This window comes from Rhamphochromis longiceps, linkage group LG9 (genome assembly GCF_057381845.1).
Source record: "Rhamphochromis longiceps isolate RC_006_pf linkage group LG9, R_longiceps_female_GT1.1, whole genome shotgun sequence".
Taxonomy (NCBI): domain Eukaryota; kingdom Metazoa; phylum Chordata; class Actinopteri; order Cichliformes; family Cichlidae; genus Rhamphochromis; species Rhamphochromis longiceps.
The window spans coordinates 36,770,506-36,781,383 of NC_140565.1; the positions used below are offsets into that span (position 1 = coordinate 36,770,506).

The 10,878-nt window shown below is 48.2% G+C and overlaps 1 protein-coding gene across 1 annotated transcript; it reads left to right on the forward strand.

Moving 5' to 3' along the window:
* Positions 1-674: 674 nt before the first annotated feature.
* chodl (chondrolectin) lies at positions 675-10,857 on the forward strand. Its single transcript, XM_085417682.1, has 8 exons — positions 675-902; positions 2,324-2,499; positions 2,576-2,754; positions 2,847-3,004; positions 3,103-3,144; positions 3,248-3,331; positions 3,405-3,501; positions 5,970-10,857. Exons 1-8 carry the CDS (start codon positions 806-808, stop codon positions 6,049-6,051), a joined length of 915 nt encoding a protein of 304 aa, XP_085273808.1. The 5' UTR covers positions 675-805; the 3' UTR covers positions 6,052-10,857.
* The last annotated feature ends 21 nt before the right edge of the window (positions 10,858-10,878 follow it).

A 10,878-nucleotide genomic window follows, 5' to 3' on the forward strand; every position in this document is an offset into this window, starting at 1 on the left:
ATACAGCCAGAGTCTGTGAATGCAGACTGATAATGCTCCACAAACCCACCATGGTGGACGTCAAAACAGTGGGTGACACCACAGTCGAGTGTGAGTGGGTCATTCATCCCACGGCTGTCATACAGTGGCTGCTGCAGTGGCTGTGTGGACACTAAGGATAAAGGGGGGAGCTCCAGTCCGCAGTTTGGGATCCATGTCCCCACAAACATCTCAGGACCTCTGACAGGATGAAGGAAACCTAAAATCAGACATCTTAACGGGAAGCGTCTGTGCACGGATCGGGGTTTAAAACGCAGGAAGCATTTCCACGGCGTGTGTCAGAATGAAACCGATTCTGCGTTCAGCTTTCATTAATGTGAAACTGGAGCCGCTTGCTGTGTGAATAATGAGAGAAAATTCCTCCTGCTCGGGGATCAATGGAGGAAGCGGCGAGCTCAAGTGATGCTCATAACTGCACATTTCATCTATTGATCAGCTGCTCTGTTGGAGCCAATCAGCTGAGGCTCTGAGTAAATGAATTAAACGTGTGTGTGTGTGTGTGTGTGTGTGTGTGTGTGTGGTCCCCCGGGCTTTATTGAAGGAGGAGGTTACAGCTGTGGCTCAGTGGGCAGGATCGATGGAGGAGGAGGAGACAGGCGCTCCTCTGCCTCCCGCTTCACTTCAGAGTACAGAGACAGGAGAGGAAACATGGGCACCAGGAGCACGCTGACCAGAGGCAGGCTTTTATTTTGAAACGTCTCTGGAACAGCTCTCCACAGAAACACTTTTATTTTGTAGATTTAATTTCATATTTAAAGAAATAAAGATGACCTGCTCAAGGATCGTGATAATTAACCGACTGATGCTCGGGGTCGTTGTGGCGATGGGGATGGTCCAGGTGGAGGCAGCACGGGTGGTGAGCGGTGAGTACTGCAGTAATCCAATTACTTTTTAAACAGTGTGGCTCTTTTGAGGTGTGAAAAGTTTCCATGTTACAGAAACCTCAGTGTTGCAGCTCGCAGCGGCGCAGGCAGCAGCTCATCCTGCTGCACTTCATGTTTTCCACTCTGAAGGAAAACCAGCAGCACTGGTTTAAGTGGAAATACAGTTAAACCAGTGAAAAGAACCATTAATGTAGTGAGATATGTGACGTGTTCCCAGAGAGTCATTCACTGAAATCTGTCAGCCTTACAGGGATGCTCGTCCACCAAAGTACAGCCACATGTGTGTGGTGTGTGTGTCTGTGTACACGTCTGTGTATATGTGTGCATACCTGTGTGTATAAATGTGTGTCTACGTGTGTGTATAAATCTGTGTATACGTGTCTGTGTGTATGTGTGTTTATATGTATGTGTCTTTATACGTGTACGCATGTGTGTATACGTGTGTGCGTGTGTGTGTCTGTGGCTTTGATCACATTAAAGAATTTCTGACCTGTGCAAACATCATCTGACTGTGATCAGAGAAATGAAAGAGCTTTGTTCTTCTGTCAGGGTGAAACGTGACACCTGATCGAAGTGAGGATCGAGTCACACAAACCACTGCGAGTATTCAAACCATCGCCTTCATGGCAATGATGACACGCGGCCATCAGCTCAGATGCCTTCAACAGATTCGATAAAATAAACTTCACTTTGTGTCATATTTGTTGTCTGTTTGAGTCCTAGCTGATTTTCTGTAGACACTCACTACGACTGCTTCGTGTGTACATCTGGAGCTCCTGCAGATGTCAGAATACAGATGCAGCAGACAGATTGAGGAGGGGATAGGAGGCAGCCGCCCACAGCCGGGCGTGCTCGTACACACCCTTATGTGCGTTCTTGAAGCCGATGTTTTCAAGGTTTAGTAAAAATTTTAAAAAAAAGATGGGAGGTGAAGCAGAGTGCAGACTGAAGGTTCAGGGGACAGAGGAGGGGCAATGTGGGATTTGCAGGCCTACCACTGGGTGGTGTGTCTGGTGTAAGGTTTGCAGGTTTGTAATGGGTCATGTGGCCAGCTGATGTTTCAGAGATCTGTTCGATTTATCAGGGGAGCAGCTAAAATACCTGAACCACAGGCAGCAGGAACGGGTGGAGGAACAGTGGGTGGAGGGATGGGTGGAGGGCGGGCTGACAGCAGACAGATATATATGGAGCTCTTTAGTGGCTTTAACAGTAAAGTGATGATGGTGCAGAAGACACTCCAGCTAATCACTTAAAGTAGTGAAGTGTGTGTGTGCGCAACAGTGATTAACACACTGTTGTGCGCACACACACACACACACACACACACACACACACACACACACACACACACTCAGTGCTGCTCTGATGCATCTTCCTGTGGGCGGGGCTCCATGTCTCAGGTCAGACAGTGTGTGTGGGCGGGGCCGAGCGTCCCTGCTATAAGATGGCGTACTTCCATGACGTGTCGAGCCGCGTCGCCTTCAGCGAGGCGCGTCAGGCCTGCGAGATGGACAGAGGAGCGCTTCTCAGCATCGAGAGCTCGACGGAACAGCGAGACATCGAGCACCTGCTGCAGGTGAGACCCACACCTGGTTCTCTCTAGACCCTCCCCTCCTTTTTCTGTGACCCTTTCTCCTTGTTTTTGTTTCCAGGAGCTGCGTTCAGGTGCGGTGGACAGGGCAGGAGGGGGCGGGGGCATAGCTGACGGGGACTTCTGGATCGGCCTGACTCGGGTGGAGGGAGTGGATCAGACTCAGTCGGAGCTCAGCAATGCCTTAACTTCCTGTCCACAGCTCTACCAGTGGACCGACGGCAGCGTGGCCTCCTTCAGGTGAGCGTGATGTCAGAGCTGTGTCAGGTGACTCCCGGCATGTTTTACTAAAGGGGGTGGGTTGGGCTTAACCAACTGTGCTGATGATGCAGGAACTGGTACTTCGATGAACCATCCTGTGGAGGTGAGGCCTGCGTTGTCATGTACCATCAGCCAACTGCGCCTTCTGGTCTGGGCGGGGCTTATCTCTACCAATGGAACGACGACCGGTGCAACATGAAACACAACTTCATCTGCAAATACAACCCAGGTGCCATCAGCCAGTCAGCTTCAATCATAGATAAGCAGCCCTGGTGTTGTCAGCCAATCAGCTTCACTCACTCAGGTTCTTTACTTCCTGTCTTTCAGAGAGCCATCTGGTGAATGACACACCTGGTGGGCAGGATACAGGTAAGGAGGAAGGTCCATATAAGATCATAGAGGCAGGTGGAGCCATAGGTGGGACTCACCTGCAGCTCTGTATTAAGGCACAGGTGTGTTCTTGTGTCCATAGCAGTGACTGCAGGTGGAGGCGTGGCCACACAGCCTGCAAACAACGAAGACGTTCCACCTCAGGTCACCATGGCCGGAGCTTCAGGTAAGAAGACCTGCGACCTTTGACCTGATCTGGGCTCATGACCTAATGCTCAGGTGGTCTGGTGTCTCTGCAGGTATGCTGCTGCTTTACGTCGTCATCCCCACCATCCCCCTGCTGCTGCTCATCCTGGTGGCTTCTGCCACCTGCTGTTTTCAGATGCTCAGCAGAAGGTAAGACATGCAGAGCAGCTACGAATCCCATCATGGTCCTCTGCCGCTGCAGCGTTTCCTGTATGATTGTAATGAGTCAACTTGTTAACAAGCTGATTTACAGCAGCCGGAGGTGTTCACTCTGAGGGGACGTTTGGTGGGGATATCGAGTCCTGATGCTTTTAGGCAGGAGTCAGGTTTGGTCCTCTGATGCAGTCCTCACAGTGATAGAAAGACCAGCGTGTGTGTGTGTTGCTGGCATCAGTTCAGGAGTCTACAGCAGCAAAAAATCTGCTGACTTGTGTATTTTCGTTGGTTCTGTTCCCACTTTCCTCCACGACCCAGCTGGGTCAACTGAGCTCACCACTCACTCCTTAAAGCTGTCGAATCAGAAGCAGCGAGGCAGCGCTGGCTGACTCCAGTCCTGCCACGGCTTCAGCTGAACCAAAGCAGCTGTTTGCTTGCGGGATGGAGCTCAGTGTTGGAGCCTGATGGGGTCAGAGGTCAAAGGCAGATGATTAGGTGTGATAAATATCGCGCCTCTAACGTGGATCTGTAAATGCTGCAAAGCTCATGATGACCAGAGTCTGCCCCTTGGCAGGTTTCCAGATGTTTTCTATTTAGAGAGTAGGCTTAAAGGGGGAGGAGCTAGAACAGCTTGTTTCAGACAGAGTGTCAGACAAAGAAGGATTATTCTGAACATTTCTGACTTTTTCCCTGCAGCAGGGTAAGCATAGCTCCCTCTTCAGGTGAGACTGTGTGGCATTTTATTCTTTGCCCTAGATCGAGATGACACCTGAAGTCCGGCTTTTACTTAGAGCACGTAAAGGGACGGCTGTGTGTTACAACCAGGAGGACGTCAGCCTGTCTGAGGACAGCTTTTAATGAATATGATGGAAACAAACACACAGAACATGAAGCAGCAGAGTATTCTGAAATAAGGTTTTAGTCCTTTTTAATGGGAGGAAGGTATGGTGTGAAGTGACACGGGATATGTGGAATGTATTACATATTACTTGTTACCTTCATTAAAAGTATGCAGTACTTAATTACGTGTCTGATAAAGTAATTCATTATACTACTCGTGACATTACTTTGTCATTATACTGGAAAATGACGTTTCAAACTGTCTCATAATTACAGTTAACAACATAAACCTGAGGCTACAGCCCCACACACATTAACACATCCCATAATGAGGACACACATGTGATCTTCCACCTTTGCTCTTATGTATGAACACAAATGGTAAATGGCCTGTATTTGTATAGCGCTTTAAATGGCCTGTATTTATATAGCGCTTTACTAGTCCCTAAGGACCCCAAAGCGCTTTACACATCCAGTCATCCACCCATTCACACACAAAGCAAAGATGGAAACCAGCACAAAGCAGTTGTCATTGTGATTAAACTGTAGAAACATGAAAAAGTAGAAAAACAGCCTGACTGCTCATCAGCTTGTTACCTGTTGAAGTTCAGGCTCTGGCTACTGGACTGGGGTCTGCATACTCTCAGCTTTAACATCAGTCTGGGTTCTTGGCTAGCTTAGCGTTAGCACATGCTAGCTGTGTCCAAATTCAGAGGCTGCATCCTTCTGAGGACCCAGCGCACACAGACTGCGAAGGCCAGGTCCTCAGGAGGTCAGGTAAGCCAGAAGTAAATTGAATGGTCTAGCCTTCAGACTTGCGTCACCGCTGTCTCGTTGGAGTTTAATAAACTCAGCCCTCTGCTCCTTGCTGTCTAAAGTATAACAGGACACTGGAGTAAATTCTCAACCGTCTCACACTTTTGTTTAATCAGTTTTCTGTTTGACGTTTATTAAGCTGTGTGAAAACTATAATCTCAGCCAAACCAATTTACTCAGTAACAAAACCAAGCAGATATTTGAAGTTTACACAGCTGCATTCTCGCCTAAAAATATGTTAAAAGTTTATTTTGTGACCCAGAAAGAGTAATAAGAGTAATATTAAAACTTTGTAGCGGCCACCATTGTTGTAAACTGGAATTGGCTGAATTCTGGGATATGATGGGCCACGAGGGACACACTCGACCCATCCTTCAAATCTGGGGAAAAGGAGGACGCATTTACGAATCTGGATATCCTTCGTCGGGTCGCTGTGACATAATCGGCCTACAAATGCGGCCTCAGGAGGATGCAGCCCATCAATTTGGACGCCCCTGCTGTCTGGTTAGCTTAGCGTTAGCACATGCTGTCTGTGCAGCTGTGACATTACTGCAATACTGAAAAATGTAATATTATTCTTGTTACACCCAACACTGGTCACTGATCAGAGTAACTGATCAGAATCATTGATCAGAGTCATTGATCAGTTCCTGATGGTGGTTGCTGCCTGTGTCGGTCAGACTGAACCTTTGGCTCCTCTTTGCTTTCCTGCAGTTTGAGATGGTTAATATGTGACTTTCACTCGACTCTTTCCATGACAGCGGCCGTTCTAGTGACGATGTCAACATATCTCTCTCTCCACCTAGTGATTCCCGAACCAAGACGCCTGGCGACCAATCAAATCTGTGGATTTCCGGGTCACCCAAAGCTGACAGCATGGAGGTCTGACATCACAGGACAGTGTCAGCAGGGCAGAGGGAGGACATCACTCTACGGTCAAACCAATCAATCATCTTCATCGCAGGGTGTTTACGGACAGGCGGCAATGTCATCACAGAGACTTCTTCTTCTGTACTTCTTATTCCAGTTTCCTTTCTCTCGTTTTATCAACCGTCCCTTTGCTCTTCTTCAATCTCCCCCACTTCCTCCTCGTTTCTTTTTTGCTCCCCTCTTCTTTGTCCTCCTTGATTACTCCTTTTCTTCCCTCCCTGCTCCTCCTCTTGTTACTGTCAGCCAGACGCTCCATGTTTAATTAAACGAGTAAATTGGGTGAAGTTAATGCGTCCCTCGGGAGGTGGAGTCACAGCAGAGGTGCGTTTGATTTCACAGAGAGCTGATGAAGCAGCTGCTCCACGGAGACGGGGGGTGTTAACAGACCAGTTAATAACTGAGGAGAGTTAGAGGGTCGGAAAAGTTTTCAAGAAAATAAAATAAGGGTGGAGCTTGAAGCTGAATGAGTCCCTCTGAGGATCGCGTCCTCGGATCACTGATTGGTTATTCAGACTTCAGATGTGAGGGATCAAAAACTAATAATACTCATGTTTGTAAAATGCTCTCTTCCTGAATATCAGCTCACCTGGATCAGCCTCAGGCTCCGCACACGTTGTCCTCTGGCAGTTTTTATGGTCATGATTGGGCAAGTGGCGTCCCGAGGCGTAACAACCGCTGTAACTCAGGTGTGGAGATGAGTTTCAGGAGGGCCACCTAATACTCCGCCTTAAGTCAAAACACACCTGAGCTGTGGATCAGAAACACAGCTGTCAATCAGTGTGACGGTGCTGCTGAGGATGACGTAATTGACTGATCAACAGCTTCAGTTTAAAACACGAACACTCGTCAGAGCCCTGGAGGACGTTTCACCTCTCATCTGAGAAGCTTCTTCAGTTCTAAGGTCAAATGGTGGAGAGTCCCAAATTTAAACCTAGTGGGATTTTCCCCCCACAGAGGGACAAAAGGACCCCCTGATGATCCTCTAATCGCCTGAGCCAAGGTGTGAAACTGGGTGTGGGTCCCAATCAGCCAGAGTTTCGGGTGAGTTCATTGTGAAACCTGGCTCCACCTTATCATGCGCATTCCTGAGGTCAGATGGCCCAGGATGTGAGTGGGCGTTAAGGCGTCTGGGGAGGGAACTCAAAACTGGATTATAGATGGCAGAGAGTTGGTGTCGTAAGCCCCGCCTCTCTTCAAAGATGGTTGCTCACAGTGGACATAGATGGCTTCTTTCACTCCTCTTTCAAACCATCTGTCCTCTCTGTCCAAAATGTGAACATTGGCATCCTCGAAAGAGTGTCCTTTATCCTTAAGATGCAGATGGACAGCTGAGTCTTGTCCTGTGGAGGTGGCTCTTCTGTGTTGTGCCATGCGCTTGTGAAGTGGTTGTTTGGTCTCTCCGATGTAGAGGTCTGGGCATTCCTCGCTGCACTGTACAGCATACACCACATTGTTAAGTCTGTGTTTTGGCATTTTGTCTTTCGGGTGAACCAGTTTGTGTCTGAGCGTGTTGCTGGGTCTGAAATACACTGGGATGTCGTGCTTGGAGAAAACTCTCCTGAGTGTCTCTGATACACCGGCTACATAGGGGATGACAATGTTGTTGCGTCTGTCCTTCTTATCCTCCCTCGCTGGTGTCTGGTCTTCTTTTCTGTGCCTCTTTGCTGACTTTAAGAACACCCATTTAGGATAGCCGCACGTTTTGAGTGCTTCCTTTACATGTGTGTGTTCCTTCTTTTTCCCTTCAGGCTTAGAGGGAACATGTTCTGCCCGGTGGTGTAGGGTCCTAATTACTCCAAGTTTGTGTTCCAGAGGGTGATGGGAGTCAAAGAGGAGGTACTGGTCCGTGTGTGTGGGCTTCCAGTAAACTTCGATGTTGAGGTTGCCGTTCTCTTCAATGTGTACAGCGCAGTCCAGGAAAGGCAAACAGTCGTCCTTTGTGTCTTCCCTGGTGAACTTGATGTTTTTATCCACAGCGTTAATGTGCGCAGTGAAGGATTCCACTTCTTGTGTCTTGATTTTGACCCAGGTGTCGTCTACATATCTGTACCAGTGGCTGGGTACTCTTCCTTTGAAAGAGCCAAGAGCCTTCCTTTCCACTTCCTCCATGTAAAGGTTGGCTTCAATAGGTGACACGGGGGAGCCCATGGCACAGCCATGTGTTTGTCTGTAGAAGCCTTCGTTGTACTTGAAATATGTAGTGGTGAGGCAGAGGTCTAACAGTGTGCAGGTCTGATCGGGTGTGAAGTTGGTCCTGTCTTCCAAGGAGCTGTCTTCTTGTAGTCGTTTTCTGACAGTCTCCACGGCCTCCGTGGTGGGTATGCAAGTGAAGAGAGAGACTACATCAAAGGACACCATGGTTTCATCTGGATCCAGGGTAAGTTTCTGGACCTTGTCGGTGAAGTCGGTGGAGTTCTTGATGTGGTGTGGGGTGTTCCCCACGAGAGGAGCAAGGATGGTAGCAAGGTGTTTAGCAATGTTATAAGTGGCTGAGTTTATGCTACTGACTATGGGTCTGAGTGGGACAGCTTCCTTGTGGATTTTAGGAAGTCCGTAAATGCAGGGTATGGCATCCCCTGGGTAAAGGCAGTGATATCTAAGGCGGTCAATGATTTTGTCCTTTTCAAAGTCTTGAAGGCAAGCTATAACTTTCTTTTTGTAGCTGCTTGTGGGGTCTCGCTTTAGGGCTTCGTAGGTATTGTTATCACTGAGGAGAGTAGTGATCTTTGTGTGGTAATCTGTAGTGTTTAGGACCACGGTGCATCTTCCCTTATCAGCTGGTAAAACAGTGATGTTGTGGTCTTTGCTCAGGGAAGCGACGGCCTTCTTTTCCTGTATTGTGAGGTTGGACGGAGGGACTTTGGCACTGGAGAGCGTGGCTGAGACTTTCATCCTGATTTGCTCTGCTTCTGTCTGTGATAATGTATTAATCCATATGGCAGATTCTGTGGCTGTGATGAGGTCCACTATGGGCAACTGTTGTGGAGAAATGGCAAAATAGAGTCCTTTGGCTAATACTCTCTCTTAAGGTTCAGTGAGATTCCGGTCTGAAAAGTTCTTAACCCATTTCTCCTGACTGTCTTCAGGTGTGTTTTCTTCTCTGAGTTGTGTAGGTTCAGAATGAGGAGTGTGTGTGTTTTTGAAAGCAAGGTGTGAAATTTCCTGCGTTGTCTTTCTTTTCCTTTAGAGTGTTGGCCTTGTTGAGCCTTGTCCACAAACTTGTAAACCTTTTCTAAGATTGGAGAGGGTAGAAGGATTTCCGGTTCCTGCAGAGTCTGGCTGATCTCGATCTGGAGGGCATCTATAGTGAAATGGACCTGTCTTATCCTTTCACAGGTGGGGCCAGGTTTCACAATGAGCTCACCCGAAACTCTGGCTGATTGGGACCCACACCCAGTTTCACACCTTGGCTCAGGCGATTAGAGGATCATCAGGGGGTCCTTTTGTCCCTCTGTGGGGGGATACTCCCACTAGGTTTAAATCTGGGACTCTCCACCATTTGACCTTAAAACTGAAGAAGCTTCTCGGATGAGAGGTGAAACGTCTTCAAGTAACTTAAAGAAGTCCAGACGCTTTTCTTTGCAAGCTCCTTTGACTATGATGACCTGGATGACTGAGAACCTTCACAGACATATGGCTAATGTGGTTTGGGGGCGGAGCCTGAGGCGGATTGTTTTCACCCTGATACCTGGCTGACGTGTTTGCACATCATTCCTTCTGTGCTTCGGTTTAATGAGGCCTCCGATGCTGCAGCTCCTTCGCCTCATGACATGAACATGACCTGAACGTGTTCTGAGCATGTGCAGAAACCAGACGAGTCTGCTCATGCTCAGAACACGTCACATGTCTGTGTTTGATGGAGACTCTGCACATTTATGTTCCTGTAATAAATGTGGAGTTTTTCTGTGTTTTTATTGTTGTAATGTCGGTGATTTCAGGTGGTGATCCAAATGTTACTTTAAATACTGTTTGTGTTACACTGTCGCTGCAGCTCAGTCTGTCGTGAGATAGTTTCGCTTTAGCAAGATGTGATTCGGGGCGTGAGAACGTGCTGATCACCTGACCCTGGGACAGGCGAGACCAGCTGAATGGCCTCAGTCTCTGGGTCAGGTGACTTCTCTAACCTGCTGCTGTGTAACACCACCTGTCTGCAATGTGCCAGTAGCTTTGCATCTCACTTTAAACCAAGGCTGTCCAACTCCAGACCTCCAGGGCTGCTGTCCTGCAGGTTTTAGATGTGTCAGCTGATTCAAATGGCTAAATGACCTCCTCAACGTGCCCTGAAGTTCCCTAGCATATCGAGACTCTCCACACCGTTACATATGTAATGGTTTCCCTGGGTCTTTTCCTGTCTCTCACTAATAGAACCAAGGTTACACCATAACCATACGTTCTCCAGAGGCCTGTTAATGAACTTATCATATGATTCAGGTGTGTTGACCCAGGGTGAGAGCTAAAACCTGCAGGACACCGGACCCTGAGGCCTGGAGTTCCCCACCCCGGCTCTATAACCTTGGTTCTGTGATATAACAACAGACCCCGCCTCCTCCGTCAGCTGGAGTCGATACTTCCTGATGTGAAGGTTTCTGCATGTTCTGATTGGTTGGAGAATAAAGTGTCCAGCTGGGTCCATTTTACCTGAATGTGCTGGCGCTCAGCGGTCACAGAGGCTGTATGGATGGCGCCCCCTGCAAGGACACAGCTGAGCTGTGAACCAATCATTGAGCTGTACAACTGTCTGAGATCATGTGAATAAATTTGTACCTGCAGATAATCAGTGGTGAT

What these genes read in the sequence shown, in the direction of transcription:
- chodl (XM_085417682.1), top strand. Translation starts at nt 806, where the DNA reads ATGACCTGCTCAAGGATCGTGATAATTAACCGACTGATGCTCGGGGTC. An exon ending in ACCTGGTGGGCAGGATACAG is followed by an intron (nt 3,145 to 3,247) that starts GTAAGGAGGAAG and finishes TTGTGTCCATAG; the next exon opens with CAGTGACTGCAGGTGGAGGC. An exon ending in CACCATGGCCGGAGCTTCAG is followed by an intron (nt 3,332 to 3,404) that starts GTAAGAAGACCT and finishes GTGTCTCTGCAG; the next exon opens with GTATGCTGCTGCTTTACGTC.